At 39.5% G+C, this 20,479-nt stretch overlaps 1 protein-coding gene across 3 annotated transcripts in view; it reads right to left on the minus strand.

The window, feature by feature from the left end:
• LOC137244674 (putative nuclease HARBI1) overlaps window positions 1-16,618 on the minus strand; it is a 30,805-nt gene extending 14,187 nt beyond the window's left edge. For 2 of the 3 annotated variants that reach the window (XM_067774031.1, XM_067774030.1), the window contains exons 1-3: window positions 16,400-16,618; window positions 6,302-6,592; window positions 5,987-6,216 (exon numbers count right to left, since the gene is read on the minus strand). In XM_067774031.1, the coding sequence (XP_067630132.1) occupies window positions 5,987-6,216; window positions 6,302-6,592; window positions 16,400-16,542 (664 nt within the window). In that variant the 5' untranslated portion in view covers window positions 16,543-16,618. The other variant, XM_067774028.1, reaches the window with a different exon arrangement.
• Between the last annotated feature and the right edge of the window lie 3,861 nt (window positions 16,619-20,479).

Below are 20,479 nucleotides of genomic sequence, written 5' to 3' on the forward strand. Positions count from 1 at the left end.
TTTTGCTAATTTTTTCAATATTGTTTTTTTTTTTAATTTTATTTCGAAGAAAACCATTGCCTCATTCCATTTCAGACACCGTCCGCGCAGGAAATGATTTTTGATTTCGATGAAATTTTAATAAGTTGTTCTTTGGTCAAAATGATGAAACACGTGTTTTTTTTACCTCAAACAATTTTTTTCGGATTTAACGGCAATTGAATTCCACAAAATTTTATTCACCTATATTTTCAACTGTCAATAACTTTGTCAAAAATTAACCGATTCTCATGATTTTTTGTGTGAAATGTTCGCTATTATATTTAATTTGTTATAACTTTATAAACAATAGCATATAGTTTAAAAAAAAAATTTTGTTTAGTATTTAGTAAAATTTTATGACTTTTTTCAAAAATTAATTTCTCAAAAAAGGTTATTTTTTTTTGTTTAAACTTTTCTTATTGAGTAAACAGTTCATATTTTAATTTGGCTAAATGCCTATTAGCCAAAACTTGTTGTTTTCGAGATATGAATTTTTGAATATTAAAAATTTTTTCCCTTTGATGTAATGCATTACAGCATACAATAACTTTGTCAAAAATTAACCGATTCTCATGATTTTTTCTTTGAAATATTCGTTATGATTTCTAATTTTATATAAATTTATAAACAATGGAATATAGTTAAAAAAAATTATTTTTTTAGTATTTAGTAAAAAATTCTGTAATTCTGAAAAATAATAACAAATGAGTGTTTTCAATAATAAATGTGATATTTTAAATAATTTTAAGCATTTGGCATTGATCGCCTTGTATGCTGATATGTAATGCATCAATATATGGCGAAAAAAGTTTAATGCTCGAAAATTCATATTTCGAGGACAACGGGTTTTAGCTAATGGATAATTACCTGTGTTGAAATATAAACTGCTCACTAGATATAGAAAAACTTTAAACAAAAAAAAACCTTTTTTGAGAAATTAATTTTTGAAAAAAGTTATAAAATTTTACTAAACACTAAACAAATTTTTTTTAAACTATATGCTATTGTTTATAAAGTTATAAAAAATTAAATATAATAGCGAACATTTCACACAAAAAATCATGAGAATTGGTTAATTTTTGACAAAGTTATTGACAGTTGAAAATATAGGTGAATAAAATACCGATTGCATTTTGTGGAACTCAATTGCCGTTAAATCCGAAAAAAATTTTTTGAGGTAAAAAAAAACACGTGTTGCATCATTTTGACCAAAGAACAACATATTAAAATTTCATCGAAATCAAAAATCATGTCCTGCGCGGACCGGGTGTCTTGAAATGGAATGAGCCCATTTAAAATTGTGTACCTATTGATTGTTGTTGTTGTTGTTGTAGCAATTCTCGCCCCAGCTAATAGCCGCGACCGATCACAAATTGTCATCAATATCCTCTAACGGGAGTCCAAGGAAACTTGCCGTTTCAACAGGGGTGGACCATAAGGAAAGGGGTGTTAGAGGCGTTGGTTCCACATTACAATTGAAGAGATGGTTGGTGTCATGTGGGGACACATTGCAAGCGGGGCATACATTTTGTATGTCGGGGTTGATTCTGGATAGGTAAGAGTTTAACCTGTTACAGTATCCAGAACGAAGTTGAGCAAGAGTGACACGCGTTTCCCTGGGGAGTATGCGTTCCTCTTCCGCAAGTTTTGGATAATTTTCGTTAAGCACTGGATTCACCGGGCAATTCCCGGCATAAAGGTCCGACGCCTGTTTATGGAGTTCACCAAGGACCTGCTTGTGTTTTTTCACTTCATACGGCTGGGTTCTCAGGTGCCGTATTTCCTCAAAATGCTTACGGAGATGACTCCTTAAGCCCCTAGGCGGTGCTGGTTCATCAATCAGATGTCTGTTGGGATGCCCAGGTTTCTGGGTATTCAACAGGAACTGTTTGGTCAGCATCTCATTTCTCTCCCTGATGGGGAGTATTCTCGCCTCATTATGCATGGCTATGCCGTCTGGGCCCACTGCTGTGGATGGTTTAGCACGACCAATGGCGTCCTCAACCTCTTTAGCGGCGATGGTGATTGGTGACGCGCTGAATTTGTGTTTATGTGCGCGTCTATTAGCTCTCCGTCTATCTTTGACATAAGAAGACAGCCCGTAGCGATTCTGAGAGCAGTATTTTGGCAGGCCTGCAGTTTCTTCCAGTGGGTGATTTTTAGGCTTGGCGACCATATGGGTGACGCGTAGCACGTAATCGGCTGGCTAATTGCTTTGCATGTAGTCATGAGCGTTTCTTTATCTTTTCCCCAAGTACTGCCAGCGAGGGATTTGAGGATTTTGTTACGGCTCTGAATTCTCGGAACAATTGCGGCTGCGTGCTCACCAAAATGTAGATCCTGATCAAATGTCACACAGTCGGACAGTCGGTAGCGTAGTGCCATCGACGTAGATGTTCAAAATGGTCGACATTTGGGGCGTCCATGTTGTAAATAAGGTCGCGGAAGATTTAGTCGGTGATAATGCCAGGTTTCGCGAGGCGAAAAAACTGAAGAGATCAGGGAGGTAGCCGTTTATTTTATTGCATAGCGCATCGATCTTTGGGCCTGGGCCTGTGGCCATTATTGTGCAGTCATCGGCGTAGGAAACGATTGTGACTCCTTCCGGTGGTGAAGGTAGCTTGGATATGTAGAAATTAAACAAAAGTGGGGATAGGACACCACCCTGTGGCACCCCCTGTTTAATTCTCCTTGGTTTTGATGTTTCGTTTCTAAATTGCACCGATGCCTGCCGACCACCCAGATAATTTGCGGTCCACCTTTTAAGACATGGGGAAGGGTAGACCCTTCCAGGTCCTGCAGTAACGAGCCATGGTTGACCGTATCAAAAGCTTTTGATAGGTCTAGCGCTACGAGTACTGTTCTATGGTGGGGGTATTGATTTAAACCGCAATTTATCTGGGTGCTAATGACATTTAGCGCGGTGGTAGTACTATGGAGTTTTCTGAAGCCATGCTGATGAGGGGCTAGCTGCAAATTTGCTTGGAAATAAGGGAGCAAAATGGCTTCAAGCGTCTTTGCCACTGGCGATAGGAGAGATATCGGACGATACGACTCACCTATGTTAGCTGGTTTCCCAGGCTTTAGTAGCGGGACCACCTTGGCCATTTTCCATTTCTCAGGTATGACAAAGGTGGAAAGAGACAGATTGAAGACATGCGCTAAATATTTGAACCCCTCTTCCCTAGGTTTTTAAGCATCGGCATGGCTATGCCGTCTGGGCCCACTGCTGTGGATGGTTTAGCACGACCAATGGCGTCCTCAACCTCTTTAGCGGCGATGGTGATTGGTGACGCGCTGAATTTGTGTTTATGTGCGCGTCTATTAGCTCTCCGTCTATCTTTGTCGACCGTAGGATGCATTATATATTGTCGGCAGAAAGCGCTCGCGCATTTTTTCGCGTCCGACAGCACTTTGTCGCCAAAGGCGATGGAAACTTTGTCTTTGTGCTTAGTCGGATTCGATAGGGACTTTACGGTGGACCAAAGTTTACCCACACCGGTAGAGAGGTTACAACCTCTTAGGTGCTCCTCCCATTTCGCCCGCTTGTATTCATCTACAAGCAATCTGATGCGTTGGTTTATATCCCTTATTTGGGGGTCGCCTGGGTCAAGCTGTCTTATAAGGTCACGTTCTCTCGCTAAGTTTGCGGCCTCCGCCGGGAAGTGGGCCGGATTTCGGGAATTCTCCCGGCGGGAATGAAATGTGCCGAGGCGGATTTAATGACCTTACGGAAGGCACGCTCCCCTTGGCGGGCATCAGTCGGGATAGGGAGGGCAGCTAGGCGGCTGTCTGTAAAGGATTTATATTCTTCCCACTTTCCTTTTTTGAAGTTTATGAAAGTGCGTTTTTCAGTGACGATGAAGTCTGCGTTACGCTCAATCGAAATAAGTATGGGCAGGTGGTCGGATGCCAATGTTACCATCTGCTGCCAGTTGACGCAGTTTACGAGTTCTGCGCTCACGATTGAGATATCTGGCGAGCTGTGACAGCTTCCTACCATACGTGTGGGGGCGTCTCCGTTTATTGTGCAGAACGTCGTTTCTTCTATTTGATCCGCCAACATCTCACCCCTACTGTCCGCCCGCAAGTTTGAATGCCATAGATCATGATGGGCATTGAAATCGCCTAAGATAATGCGATTGTTGCCAGTGAGTAAGGCCCTGATATTAGGGCCGTATCCACTGGGGCAACAGGTGGCAGGAGGGATGTAGATGTTGATGATTTCTAGGTTTGCATCGCCTGACCGGACAGATAGGCCTTGACGTTCTAAGACATTGTCCCTGCGGTCGATGCCAGGATCAAATATACAATATTGCACAGAGTGCTGTATGATAAACGCGAGACCGCCTCCATTTCCGCTCTCGCGGTCTTTCCTGTGGACGTTATACCCAGAGCAGGTCTGCAATGCAGATCTTGCTGTGAGTTTAGTCTCTTGAATCGCAGCAATGCGGATGTTGTGCCGCTTCATGAAATCGACTATCTCCGTAATCTTCCCAGTTAGTCCATTACAGTTTAACTGCAGAATTCTGAAGTGCATAAGGGGAGACGTCGCCACTCTGGGGGTAAGTGACGGGTGACTACGCCTGGGTTGGGGAAGGCCAGGACGCAATTGCTGTTGTGGCCCTAGGACTGGGCGTCCTTGGGCAAGCATTGGGGTACCCGGATGATTTGGGTTTGCGACCTGGCAACATGGCGCGATGAAACCCGTCGGGGGGTTGCCGTCGCGGAGACCAGAACATCTAGGGAAGTGGCACCACCCAAGGCAGGAGCTGCATTGGTCGGATGTCGCAAACATATATATTCTGTGCTGGCAAACGGTGCAAACGGAGGTAGGGACTAAGAGTCTGTTTCCCTGATCTACACGATTGCTGCCGGAAAAGAGGGGGGAGAAGACGGGGGCAGGGGCTGTTGTTGTTGTTGTTGTTGTAGCGATAAGGTTGCTCCCCGAAGGCTTTGGGGAGTGTTATCGATGTGATGTTCCTTTGCCGGATGCAGATCCGGTACGCTCCGGTACCACAGCACCATTAAGGTGCTAGCCCGACCATCTCGGGAACGATTTATGTGGCCACATTAAACCTTCAGGCCATCCCCTCCCTCCCCACCCCCAAGATCCATGAGGAGCTTGGGGTCGCCAGAGCCTCGTCTGTTAGTGAAACAGGATTCGCCGCGGATAGGTGAGGTTGACAATTGGATTTGGAGAAGCTATATATTGCGCTGGCAACCTGAAGGGTTGCGCTACACGCCCCTTGAATCTGGTATTTAGTCGCCTCTTTCGACAGGCATACCTACCGCGAGTATATTCTGACCCCCTTACCCGCTGGGGTGGGCAGGGGCTGTTGCTCAGCATTGCTTCCGAATCTACTACGAAGATTGTAGTTATGAGTGGTAGCAGCTGTTTGAGTTGTTGGCGCCGTGGGGCGCGAGCAGCAGCGGGTACTTGTTGTGGCTTGCTGAGCAGCGGGGCTGCTGGAAGGTAGTGGGGGGGCGATTAGACGTAGACTACGGGACGCCCTTGGGCGTTAACAGCAAGGAGCCACAAAAGATTTATAAAAGTTACGTGGACGTCGGGTTTTGGGATCAAGCCCAGAACAACCTGTCCGATGCAACCATCCCTTGCACGAGACACACTGAACAGAGTATGACCGTCCTAAAAAGATTCTTTTCCGGCAGATGCAGCAAAACCATTTCTCAGGACCGGGGTCAGGAGATGCCTCCCGGAGTAAGAGAATATGGAGCAGTCCTGCTGCAAGGAGCTTCTGGGAGGATGACAATTTGTGGGAGGGACGAAACAAATTAGATGGGGTCACACTGAAATGACAGTCCTTGGTCGGGAAAAATCCCGAGTCGCTCCGGTACATAGAACCGACTGCCTTGGGAAGCGTACCTATTGATTTGACCATGAGTGTAAGTAGTTTTAAAAACAACACATTTTTTGAAATAAAATTCAATAGCATCAACTCACCGCAATATAGACTAAAGGCATTTCTTATTAATTCAGCTTCAGCTAAGTTTTGATGTAGATTTCTGGAATGGGGTTGTCTTCTTTGCTCGTTTGTATTTTGCTCGGTAAGCCAAGAAAGGCTTAAAGGATCATTTTCGGCTATTAAAAAATTGTGCAGCCCACAACAGGCTTTTATAATTGATTTGGCATTGTCTATTCGGTTGTCAATGCCCTTTCCAATCCGACGAAACCTGTAATTGACAATATTATAAAACTGCATTTTTTTTTAATATGTACAATTTTTGGTTTTTTGATTAGCTTCAACGGCTTCCTTACTGTAGTTTAGCTTTTTCTACAACTCTTCGGGATCTGGCATGCTGGTAATTGAATGCCTTTTGTGGCGATGTTTTTTCCAGGCTAAATGGATAGGGCTTCATTAGATATTTGGAAAACCGAAAGGCCGAATCTCCCAAAGTAACTATTGGTACATCATAGTTTCCCAAATTAGTGGTCATCGAGCTTAGATGGGGACAGCTCTCCAGCTCTCTTTTTAAGTTCGAATTTTCAAATATTTGGGAGTCATTGCATCCTCCTGGGCTACCCACGTTTATGTACAAAAATCTATATCTTAAAAAGAAAATAAAATTGTTTACATACTTATATTTATGAGAATACTAGCCTTTACCAGCGGCCCCGTCCGCAAGGAGAAAATGAAAAATATGGGCTATTCACGTTAGCCTGCTTATCAAGTTACCTGTTCAAAATTTTTTTTCTGTCTAATGCATTTTATTTTTGTAATTGAGTAAAAAAAATAACTAAATGAGCTGGTAATCTGATAGGATCCCCAAATGATGCCGAAATTATCCAGAAAATTATCCGAAATTAGTCCAAAAAATGTTCCGAAATTACCCTGACGGGATCCCGGACGATTCCCGAAAACCATACAGAAATGATGCCGGAAGGGTTCCAAATAAACCCGAAATAGTCTAGAGAAAGGTACGAAGTCACCCCTTCGGGATCCCGGACGGATCCCGAAAACTATACCGAAATGATCCCGGAAGTCCCAAAATGATCCCGAAACAGTCCCGAAATGACCACGACAAGATCCCGACGTATCACAAAAACCATCCAGAAATGATCCCGGAAGGGTCTCGATATGACCCTGACGGGATTACAAATAAGGTGAAGCTAATTATAAAGGCATGTTGATAAGGCATCAGTCGCGTTGAAGTGAATGAAGAGTTGAAAACAAACATACAGATAAAGCTAATAAAAGCGTGCTAATAAAAACAATTGAAGGAGGGAGGAAGGCGGGAGGAGACGGAGAGCACCACCGATCGTTTTTCCAAAATTGTTTAGATCTCGATCTGTGGGAGCCAAATACCAAAAATTATCATTTTAGGAGAAAATTTACGTTGAGTTATAAAGAAGTTTATAGATGTAGCAGAGGCGAGAGGGGGGGGGGGATGGGGGGTATCACTGCTCACTTTGTAAGCCCTACACTTATTTGACCCATTGAGTTTGGAATATTGGTGAAGGTCAGTATACGTAAAGTTATAATGTGTAAAAATTTTTAAAAAGTATTTATTCGAAGGGGTCGTGGGACCCCATCCCCCTTTCCATGTTCGAAAAACATTTCGCCAGTAGACTATTGTATCAGTCCCAAATTTCATCAAAATACGTGTGGCCGTCTTGCGTGATTCAGTCACAACACGAAAAAATATTGTATCGAATGTTAGCAGCACTGAGCGATGCTATCGTCTCTAAAAGCCTTCCGCGATTTACAACCAGATTGACTGAATTCTTGTATGTGTGCGTGTCGGGTATTTGACGCTTGCCCCGCGACTATCAAATAAAAAGCCATCAATCAACATTTGCATTGAGAAACCGTAGCGTTCGGACGTGAATATGTCGTCATCGGATGATGACTTTTTTTTACTTGCAACTACAGCAACTTTATTAAATAATAAAAAAATTTATAAAAATTTTATTAAATAATAATAAAAGCTTTACATTCCATAAAGCTGGTAAATATTGATAATTTTCAATAAATTTTAATATGAATTGCTTTTCTTCCGCGCACTTGTTCATTTTGAATGTCGACACAAACTAAATACAACACTGCGTTTTGTCAATCACACCCCGCGACTATCAAAGAGGCTAGCGTCAAATGAAAAAATCAAAAATTTTTGATTTTCATCAACGTGTAGCCGACAACAAATACGTGTGTCACGAAGCCACCCGACTGCACTAACACACACAAAATTCAGTCAATCTGGTTGTAAATCGCGGAAGGCTTTAAGCCGATGCTAAGCAGTGACGTGAATGCACATCAATAATTCAATCATTATGTATCTACATAAACGAAACAATAACTGCGTCTACATATATGTACCATGTACGTATACGAGCAGCGGAGAGTCAATGCACAAACACATGCATATATCTGAGATACTCCTATAAGTATGCAATGAGAAAAACTATAAAATTGTGCAATTGTAGTTACAGCTGAGAAGTTTGAGAGTTGCTGGACTAGTAGATTCTGGAAGCGCCTAGAAGATGCAAAGGTAGAAATCAAAGAGTATAAAAGGCGGCAATTGTAGAGGCACTGGAATTCAGTTTGATTTGAGTTGTCAAGCAGTTTCGATTAAGACGATATCTAGCAGTATTATTTTGAAAGTCAGTTTCATTTAAGCTATCAGTTTGGTTATTAAGCCAGCTAATTGCAAAGTATAAGTGTTATTGAGAAGTACTTTAATAAAGGCCATTTTTCCATTATTCAATATTGGAGTTATTTATTCAACAGTTTAGTGATACGAACTTAGCAAAAAGGCAAATAAGAGGATTTGCAAGTAAATTCGTTACAATTGGTGTCAGAAGAGGAATTGTTGAATAAATTCCGGAGGACAACAAGGATATGGCAAAGTTCAGTGAATTGAAGATCCAGCAACTGAAGAAGGAGTTGAAGAGCCGTGGATTGAATACAAGCGGCGTTAAACTCGAACTTCAGGCACGGCTACGAGAGGCAATGGAAGTAGAGGGAATTAATGTGGAAGAGTATGTCTTTCATCTTGATGGCGAGGAGACAACAAAAATTGAAGAGAAAAACGAAACATCCCAGACAGTTACCAGCACAGACTTGAACATGATATTGGCTGCCATATCTACACAAACATCGACAGTAGCATCAATGTCGTCGCAATTGGCATCCCAGCTGGAAGCGCAAGAGGCACGTATAACAGAAATGTCATCACAAATATCCACCAACATGTCATCACAACTGGAAGAACAGAAAACGTATATGTCATTATAGTTTAAATTAAAACTATTTATTTTTAATTTTGAATTTAGAAAATATTTAACTTTATTTATTTTAAAAAATGTTTTTTTTGATAACTTCCAATATTTTCATTTTGAAATATTATACAAAATAAAATGATTTAAAAATAATTTATAAAAACAAAGTGTATGTAACTAAAGTAGATAACCCTATATTTACTCCCCCTCCAGTGAAACGAAAAATTAATTTTGCTTGGAAGTAGTTGTGTAAATATTAATTACGGTGTATATTAATTACTGTAAGAATTTTGTGTTGTAGTTTGAAAAACATTTGAATTGTGTGTTAATTGCGTTAAAAGTTTATGTTAGTATTGATATAAGTACTCAATCTTTTGATGATTCGACGTACTTGATAGTTTATTTTAATTGGTGTTATGTTTAGTTATTGTATTAATATTTTACGTATATCAATATTTGGTTGTTATTGTTGTTGTTGAGGTTAAAAATAACTTAATAGCTGTATGTTAAATATTATTGTTGTTGTTGTAGCAATGTTAAATATTGTCAATTATAATTATGGTTTTCAAGAACCTAGAATGAGGTTGAATTATAGTAGTTGGCAACTTTGTGTGCACAATTACTCAAAAATTAAAAACTTGTATTATGCAGAATATATGTTCAATATATAATTGTACTCTGCATAATGTATGTCCAAGTTGTTGATAAGGAATCAAAAGTTGATTCCTTTATTCGTTTGAGGTTGACATGAAATTGTTATTGATTCATGTCATGTTAATGAGTATAATATTGAGTTTTTAATATGATTTTAATTTCAATATGAAATAATTGATATATGTCAATAAAAATAATTTTAAGAAATCTTTTGTGATTTTTTAAAATTGATTGTACTAATTAGTTTTATTTTAAAAATTTGAATGTGTTTATTGTTTTGAATTGGAAATGAGATTGGTTAAATATGAATTTGAGTTTATATGTCTGTTGTTGTAAATTTACTTACATATGTTAATGATATACATTTTTGATTATAAACTGGACAAACAGTGTATATAATTAAAATATATTTAATGTAACTGTAATTTTGAATATTTTAACGCTTGTTTTTTTTTTTTTTTTTTTTGTGTATACATTTAGTAACTTCACTAATAATTCATATAAAAGAAATATAATTTGATTATTTTGGTTGTATATTGATTCAACGAAAGATTTAGATAAAAAATGTTGAAGGTAGGAAGACGGTAAACTTCATCACTCACACTGACACTGCAATAATGTGTAGAAAATTTATCAATAATCTGCTTCATAACTTTTGTGGTAATCTTAAATTTAAGTAAATTTTTATATGTGCCGTTTTGCTATCACTGACGTATGACTGAAAGAAACTCGATGCAACTTAAATGCCAAGCGTCTCGTTGGTCATGCACGTATTGGTTTGTGGTGCAATGCTGGTAATAAAATGGAATGTACCAAAGAGTAAAACTAATAAACGTTGTGTATTTCGGCAGTGATGTAGATAATTAAAGCGTCCAAAAATTCCATTAGGTATTGTACGTAGAAAATTTTTTTTGTGTAAACTTGTAATTGTATAAACGGAGTAATTGTCCACATTGACTAACTGGCCAGTTTGCAGAAAATGTATTAACTTTTATAGTTCCTTTATGATTCGAAGCGGGATCGCCAATATAGTTTAAATTAAAACTATTTATTTTTAATTTTGAATTTAGAAAATATTTAACTTTATTTATTTTAAAAAATGTTTTTTTTGATAACTTCCAATATTTTCATTTTGAAATATTATACAAAATAAAATGATTTAAAAATAATTTATAAAAACAAAGTGTATGTAACTAAAGTAGATAACCCTATAGTCATCACAGATGGAATCCCAAGAGACACGAATAACATCGAAGATTGAAGCACAGGAAACACAAATTTCTTCACAACTGGAAGAACAGAAGACGTATATGGTATCCCAACTGGAATCGCAGGAAACCCGTATAACATCACAATTGGAAGAACAGAAGACATATTTGGCATCTCAACTGGAAGCGCAAGAGGCACGTATATCTGAAATGTCGGCACAAATTTCGGAACAGGTATCATGTTGTTGTTGTTGTTGTAGCGATTAGTTACTCCCCGAAGGCTTTAGGGAGTGTTATCGATGTGATGGTCCTTTGTCGGATACAGATCCGATACGCTCCGGTAACACAGCACCATTAAGGTGCTAGCCCGACCATCTCGGGAACGATTTATATGGCCACATTAAACCTTCAGGCCATCCCTTCCTCCCCACCCCCAAGTTCCATGAGGAGCTTGGGGTCGCCAGAGCCTCGTCTGTTAGTGAAACGGGATTCGCCGCTCGAAGGTGAGGTTGACAATTGGGTTGGAGAAGCTATATATTGCGCTACACAACCCCTTGAATCCCAACAGGTATCATCGCAGCTCTTTGTGAGACTGGAAGAGCAGGATGCTAAAGTTTTACAACTCGAGGACAAAATTGATGCCGAAATAGAAGCGTTAAAAGGTCGTATGGAGCAGTTACAACTAAACCGCCCAGCTGTTTCAGCAAGCAATTCAAAGGTAAAAACACCATCATTTGACGGTTCTGTTCCTTTCCAGGTCTTCAAGCTACAGTTTGAGAAGACCGCAGCAGTGAACAACTGGAATGCGGAAGATAAAGTTGCTGCACCGTTCGTGGTATTGAAAGGGCCTGCAGCGGAAATCTTACAGACGATTCCAGAGTACGAACGGAACAGTTATGAAGCATTGATGGCTGCTGTAGAACGACGTTATGGAAGCGAGCATAGGAAACAGATATTCCAAATTGAGTTGCAAAACCGTCAGCAAAGAGCGAATGAGACTTTGCAGGAGTTTGCCTCGGATGTTGAAAGGTTGGCTCATCTCGCAAATGCGGACGCACCCGTGGAATACACCGAGAGGGTAAAAATCCAGAGTTTTATAAATGGCATACGGGACGTGGAAACGAAGCGAGCTACATACGCAAACCCAAAGCTGACATTTGCTGAAACGGTATCACATGCATTGACTCGGGAAACGGCCTCAATATTGAGTAAACCAGCATACAAAGCTCATCGTGTGGAAGTGGAAAGACCAGTTTGGGTAGACACAATTTTGGAAGCACTGAAGGGATCACAACAGAAAAATGCCGGAGTTATTAAATGTTTCAAGTGCGGCAACCCAGGTCATATTGCACGACATTGCAGCAGCGGTCCCAATAGTTCCAACAATGTGGGTGGCCGTAAACGCAAAGCTGGAGGAGATGAGCAAGAGCGAGTAAGATGTAGAGATCGAGAGCTATCTCCAGCTATTGAATTTCCTGTGATATTTGTGTCGCAAATTGGTAGAAAATCGAGCAGTCTTACCGTCAGAGGGAATGTGGATGGTAAAGAACATGTACTGACTGTAGATACGGGCGCATCTCATTCCTTGATCCGATCTGACTTGGTCAACAGGAGAATAAAACCGTTACCTGGAGCAAAGTTGCGTACGGTCACTGGCGAGTATAACCAAGTTCAGGGAGAAGTGATATGTGAAGTCTTGATTGGAAAGGTCACGGTTCTACACAAATTCGTTGTGGCGAAGATCGTTGAAGAAGTCATATTGGGAGTGGACTTCTTGGTTGACCATGACATCAAGATCGATATGCAGAGAAGGGTGATGCGTTATGAGAACCAGGATATACCACACAAGTAAATTCGTTACAATTGGTGTCAGAAGAGGAATTGTTGAATAAACTCCGGAGGACAACAAGGATATGGCAAAGTTCAGTGAATTGAAGATCCAGCAACTGAAGAAGGAGTTGAAGAGCCGTGGATTGAATACAAGCGGCGTTAAACTCGAACTTCAGGCACGGCTACGAGAGGCAATGGAAGTAGAGGGAATTAATGTGGAAGAGTATGTCTTTCATCTTGATGGCGAGGAGATAACAAAAATTGAAGAGAAAAACGAAACATTCCAGACAGTTACCAGCACAGACTTGAACATGATATTGGCTGCAATATCTGCACAAACATCGACAGTAGCATCAATGTTGTCGCAATTGGCATCCCAGCTGGAAGCGCAAGAGGCACGTATAACAGTAATGTCATCACAAATATCCACCAACATGTCATCACAACTGGAAGAACAGAAAACTTATATGTCATCACAGATGGAATCCCAAGAGACACGAATAACATCGAAGATTGAAGCACAGGAAACACGAATTTCTTCACAACTGGAAGAACAGAAGACGTATATGGTATCCCAACTGGAATCGCAGGAAACCCGTATAACATCACAATTGGAAGAACAGAAGACATATTTGGCATCTCAACTGGAAGCGCAAGAGGCACGTATATCTGAAATGTCGGCACAAATTTCGAAACAGGTATCATCGCAGCTCTTTGTGAAACTGGAAGAGCAGGATGCAAAAATTTTACAACTCGAGGACAAAATTGATCCCGAAATAGAAGCGTTAAAAGGTCGTATGGAGCAGTTACAACTAAACCGCCCAGCTGTTTCAGAAAGCAATCCAAAGGTAAAAACACCATCATTTGACGGTTCTATTCCTTTCCAGGTCTTCAAGCTACAGTTTGAGAAGACCGCAGCAGTGAACAACTGGAATGCGGAAGATAAAGTTGCTGCACTGTTCGTGGCATTAAAAGGGCCTGCAGCGGAAATCTTACAGACGATTCCAGAGTACGAACGGAACAGTTATGAAGCATTGATGGCTGCTGTAGAACGACGTTATGGAAGCGAGCATAGGAAACAGATATTCCAAATTGAGTTGCAAAACCGTCACCAAAGAGCGAATGAGACTTTGCAGGAGTTTGCCTCGGATGTTGAAAGGTTGGCTCATCTCGCAAATGCGGACGCACCCGTGGAATACACCGAGAGGGTAAAAATCCAGAGTTTTATAAATGGCATACGGGACGTGGAAACGAAGCGAGCTACATACGCAAACCCAAAGCTGACATTTGCTGAAACGGTATCACATGCATTGACTCAGGAAACGGCCTCACTATTGAGTAAACCAGCATACAAAGATCATCGTGTGGAAGTGGAAAGACCAGATTGGGTAGACACAATTTTGGAAGCACTGAAGGGATCACAACAGAAAAATGCCGGAGTTATTAAATGTTTCAAGTGCGGCAACCCAGGTCATATTGCACGACATTGCAGCAGCGTTCCCAATAGTTCCAACAATGCGGGTGGCCGTAAACGCAAAGCTGGAGGAGATGAGCAAGAGCGAGTAAGATGTAGAGATCGAGAGCTATCTCCAGCTATTGAATTTCCTGTGATATTTGTGTCGCAAATTGGTAGAAAATCGAGCAGTCTTACCGTTAGAGGGAATGTGGATGGTAAAGAACATGTACTGACTGTAGATACGGGCGCATTTCATTCCTTGATCCGATCTGACTTGGTCAACAGGAGAATAAAACCGTTACCTGGAGCAAAGTTGCGTACGGTCACTGGCGAGTATAACCAAGTTCAGGGAGAAGTGATATGTGAAGTCTTGATTGGAAAGGTCACGGTTCTACACAAATTCGTTGTGGCGAAGATCGTTGAAGAAGTCATATTGGGAGTGGACTTCTTTGTTGACCATGACATCAAGATCGATATCCAGAGAAGGGTGATGCGTTATGAGAACCAGGATATACCACTTAACTTCAGTTTGGAAAAAGGGTTCAGCAGTAAGCGAGTGCTGGTGGAGGAGATTCGACAGAGACCACGAAAGTCAAGGAAAGTAGATCGAGCAAAGGTTGATGGATCGAATGGGCCAAATAAAGCGAAATCAAAAGTACCTGCGAGAAAAACACTGGCATTGACAAACCCTAATGGACGCACTAAAACGACTGAAAGAATTTTCCAGAAAGAATGCAAGGGTGGGTTCAAGCCGGCGCGCACTTCTGTTGGGAAACGTCGGAACGATACTGAGTATGTGAAGCCAATCCGTCAAGAACAAGCTCTACAAAGTAGTTCTTCATTGGCCAAGCAACAGAGTGCGAGAGAACGATCCAGAATAATGAGTAGTAAGATGGAACACAGGTACGACAAGGAAAATAATTCGGAAGGTTTCCGGGAGGGAGCAGTGTTATTTTGAATAGTAGAGTTTCATTGAGCTATCAATCAGTGTGGTTATTAAGCAAGCTATTCGTTGCACAGTTTGTTATTGTGAAGTACTTTAATAAAGGCCATTTTTCCATTATTCAATATTGGAGTTATTTATTCAACAGTTTAGTGATACGAATTTAGCAAAAAGGCAAATAAGAGGATTTGCAAGTAAATTCGTTACAATATAATAATTAAATTATAACTGTCCCTAGGGGCGGGGACCTCCCCCATTTTCAAATAGACTATTGGCTATATGTGTGTCATTCAAATCCGTCTAGCCGTTCTTGCGTGATTGAGACACAAAGACAAACATTTGGACACACAAACATCCAAACTTTCCCATTTATAATACATATTAAATTAGATTAGATATGTTAAGGAAAACACAACTCTGTTCTGTGTACCTTGCGTCAACAAGAGCTAAAGAAACTGTGGAATACCACCCTTTGTAATTCATGTAGTCCACGGCTTCTTCTTGCTTAGGGTGAATTTCTATGTGATATCCATCTGAAATGTGCATACACTCATGTTTTATACTATGTATAACATCAAACCTTGAGGTCTTACCATTGGCACCCAAACACTGTGGGAATCCAATTTGTTGGTAGCCATGAACACACTCTTCAATAGTTTCTCTACTTATTGGAAGGTGGTTCAAGTACTTAGGTTGCAACACCTGCCATACTTCCTTACAAAACTCCAGAAGTACTGTGCAAACAGTGGATCTTCCCACTCCGAACAAATTGGCTATACTTCTATACTCCGATGAGGAGCCAAGAGAATATAGTGCAATCGCCACTCTTTTTTCCAAACAAATTGTATTCCCGAAATTTGATTTCTTCCTCTGTAGGTTGCTCAATTCACTACACAGCATTTTGAAGGCACTTCTATCATTCGGAAATTTTGCTTAAAAAAATCATCATCCCGGCACTGGCATTCCACTTCCCAAAAGTGCTTCCTCTACCCTAAAAAGTATGTATATTTCTAAAAGTTTTAAGTCTAATCTTCTTTATTTTATACCTCTTGTCTGGCACAGGATCTTTCATTTGCCAAACCTCAGTCTGTACGTACCCGCAAATAGATATTTGAGCCTTTTGGTACCACATCAACACTTTAAAAATATTTGCACGTTTTTTTAAAAGTTCTTTAATTGCAGAATTCATTTCTGCAACTTTTACATAATTCGCAACAAACGAAAAATATATTTTTACAATTAATAAAATTAATGTAATTTGCCGTATTTTTAGATATTTTTTAATGTAAACAAAAACCATATGATTCGAACTACAATACCATATGTTTCGAACTTTGGTAAATGCATTTAAAAAATGCCGCAGCATGAACACTCTTCGAATTCTATGCTCGAAAATGCAAAATGCTGCTTTTAAAAATTGAACATGAACAGCATATAAAAGGGTCGTTAAATTCTTTTTGACCACCGTTTAACAATTGCAAAAACACCTTTGCCTTTAATCACTGTAGCATTATTATGAAGGTTGAAACTAAGTTTGGAATCCATCATGACTCCTAAGTCAACAAAATTATTTACAATTTCTAGACTATAGTTGTTAATTGTATTTGAAGCTGGCAGCGAAATTCTCCGAGAAAAACACATAACTTTACATTTTTTAAGATTGAGCGGCATATAATTTAGATTGCAACCAAGTGATTTAAATCCGTTTGAAGCAAGAAATTTTTCTCAAGAGACGCGTATGATTTGAAAAGTTTTACATCGTCAGCGTACATCAAGATTTTTGAGTATTTTATTGTGTTGGATAAATCGTTTATGAACAACAAAAACAGAATCGGACCAAAATGGCTGCCCTGAGGAACACCAGAAGAAACATTGATGACCCCAGATAGTGTATTTTTAAAGATTACTTTTTGGGTACGATTACCAAGATACGAAGAAATCCAACATATAAAACGGGGTTGAAAACCAAGTTGACCGAGCTTATGAATAAGTAATGAGTGTGATGCTTTGGCGAAAGCTTTACTAAAATCGGTGTAAATTACATCGGTGTGAAGGCTTTTTCTAAATCCATCAGAAACGTGAGTGGTAAATTCCAGTCCGAATGAGTGGAATGAAGAACGGTAGGAAGAGCAGAGTTGCATTGGATTAATATATATATGGTATCAATATTAATGATAAATTTAGAAAAATTAATAAATACTTGAGTATAAGCAAACATTTTCTTTCAATTACTGCAATTAAGGTGTCCTAGATGCTACATATTCCAAAATTATAACATTTTATGTCTGTTTAAAAATTTAACTGGAATTTCCCTAAAGATTTCCGTAATATGACCATTAGTGATGTTTGTGTGCGTGTGCTAATTTTGAGCGATCAGCTGTTAGTTGCGCTACTTTGTAAAGTTTACAATGGTCATAAGCCACCTTTTCATAGGCCGGGTCACATATATGAAAGATAAATTAAATAAATCTGTTAGCGGCTGATAGATGTATGCAGCACATTTTTTAAGAAAGTGTGTCAGGATCCTGTCAGGGCCGTATGTATCATTGTGAATGAAACTAAGTGTGATATCTTCTGCATACACGTCAAAATTCCAAAGCCAGCCCTATGCGCCGCCATACCGAACACCCTGTAAAAACGCTAAAAAGTAGCCATATTGAACATCCCGTCAGGCAGTTGACAGATAAGATATCACACTTAGTTTCATTCACAATGGTATGTATATGATACTTTTAAAGTTTTAAAATAAGATAATACATCTTCTGAAGGTATAAATGGTGCTCGGATTGAATTACATGTATCAAGATGGTATGTGTATTCATTGGGCGAATCGTTGGTCTCAATAGAGTAATTTGATTTGAAAAATTCCGCAAAGAAGCCGGCAATCTTTTGATCATCGCTGGAAATATTATCTTGGAATTTCATGGATGATGGAAATCCTCTCACCCTGCGTTTAGAGTTTACGAATCCGTAGAATGCTTTCGTACTGCAAAATATATTTTCATTTTGCAAAGATAAGCTTTGTAACACTTTTTGTTCAACTGAAAATACTTATGGCGTAGAATTGAGTACTGTAAAGCAGCAGTTACCCACCGACGTGTATAACGTACGTATACGTATGCCGTACGTACACACATATGAGCGAAATTTATGCCCGTGGTGGCAACGAAAAAATGTTGCCATTGACCTGTTTGAATACATGCTTATGGAAATATCAACTTCTTTTATTTTAATTTTTTGATGTTGTAAAAGGCTGAAATTAATATTAAATAAGTATAAATAGATTACGTATTTATAATCTGCACTTTTACATAGTTATTTCGAATTATTTTCACAATTTTTGAAATTTTAATTAGGTGTTTTTGCAAAAAACTTCAAACGGTCAAAAATTAGCGCACAAAAGTTTATTAGGCAACTCTGTCTAGTGAGAGAGCGATCAGCTGACACGTTCTTACGAAAAAAATCAAAAATGTTTTGATTTCTACGTTCGGAGTATTTAAAACCGTTACCTAAGTAAACGAATACGCCGCAGTAAAAATTAAATTTTCGGAGTATATTTTTTCTTCCTTTTTGAAAACGGGCGAAAAACTAACATCAAATTGATTTGGTAGCTTGGCAATTCCTTCGATTGTTTTTTTGCCATGTAATGTTTCTCAGCAAAAAAGTTATCTGCATAATCAGATGCACAACGTGCACCGTGTAGGATGACCAATTAATGCTGCCATTAGCACACCACATTCTGGAAGAAAAGTTTTACCATGCATATTTCATGCTCTCTTAATGACAGAAGGTTCCAGACCGGGGCAGATTCCTGTAGGAATGATAATGGCAACCTGGTCACTGACGTACAAAGTGGGGGGAAGACGAACCTGATACCCCGATTGCCGATGATGAAAAACACGCTCTGGCATCCAACTATGGCGAAGTGAGAATGGCAATATCACGGCTAAAAAATCAGAAGGTGCTAAGTAATGACGGGATACCCGCCGGGCTGTTCAAACATGGAGGCGAGGAGTTGGTATAAGATAAAGAAGCAAAAAAAGTGGGTCTTGTAGTAAATCTACGTAGCCACGTCACTGTTGACGGATAACAATTCGAGACTGTGACGGATTTCGTCTACTTGGGAAGTAGCATTAAAAGCAAAAACAATGTCGGCCTATAAATCAAACGGAGAATAACTGTTGCCAAGAAGTGCTTCTTTAAGCAATTGAAAAGTAAAATCCTCTCTCAACGAACAAAATTCTTGCCCTACAAGTCACTTATCATAACTGTCCTGATTTATGGCTCAGAATAATGGAAGATGTCGAGAGAAGATGAGATGGCTCTTGGAGTATTCGAGAGAAAAGTTCTCCGGAAGATTTATAGCCCTATCCGTGACGGCGAGTATCGAAGGAGGTATAATGATGAGCTATATGAGCTTTTCGCAAATATGACGATAGTGCAGTGAATAAAAACAGAAAGCTACGCTAGCTAGGTCATGTTATGCGGATGAATGAATACGCTCCCGCAGTTTGTAAACAGATGAAAGAGAAAATCTTCACTGAGTTGGGAGAGAAAGTTGGAGGAAGCTTTGACCTCGATTGGTGCTCCCAATTGGAGACTGTTATCGCAAAACTGGGTTAGCTGAACTCACTGACTTAACGTACTTCATTTTTAAATAAAACTTCAAGAAGTGTTGCATGTTGAAATTTGGCATGATTTACAGATCGCGTCCGGACGCATTTTTTTACATTTTACTCCTTCTATTCTCATTCTGTACGAAAGAAGTACAAAAACTGTGACTAAAATGGGAACAAACATGGATTAAGATACGAACAATGAATTCACGTCATTTCATCCAATCGTCACTTGTAAACAATCAGCTTTTCAACGTATACAATAAAAACTTCAACCAAAATATATTAGGTAGTAATACTTGGGCCGTTCCATTGGTTTATCGTGTTCTGGCTCTGGCTCAAATCTTATTGGAACGATCTGGATCAACTTCATGAGAGCTGTCAGCACTAATATAAAACATCTGTTTTGTAGAAAATAAGAAGAAACGTACACAAAATTTTAAGATACTGATAGAATTATCAACATTTAAATAGCTTCGCACGTAAGCAAACTATTTATTTCCTTCCTCA

The sequence above is a fragment of the Eurosta solidaginis genome, chromosome 3 (genome assembly GCF_040869045.1).
Source record: "Eurosta solidaginis isolate ZX-2024a chromosome 3, ASM4086904v1, whole genome shotgun sequence".
Taxonomy (NCBI): domain Eukaryota; kingdom Metazoa; phylum Arthropoda; class Insecta; order Diptera; family Tephritidae; genus Eurosta; species Eurosta solidaginis.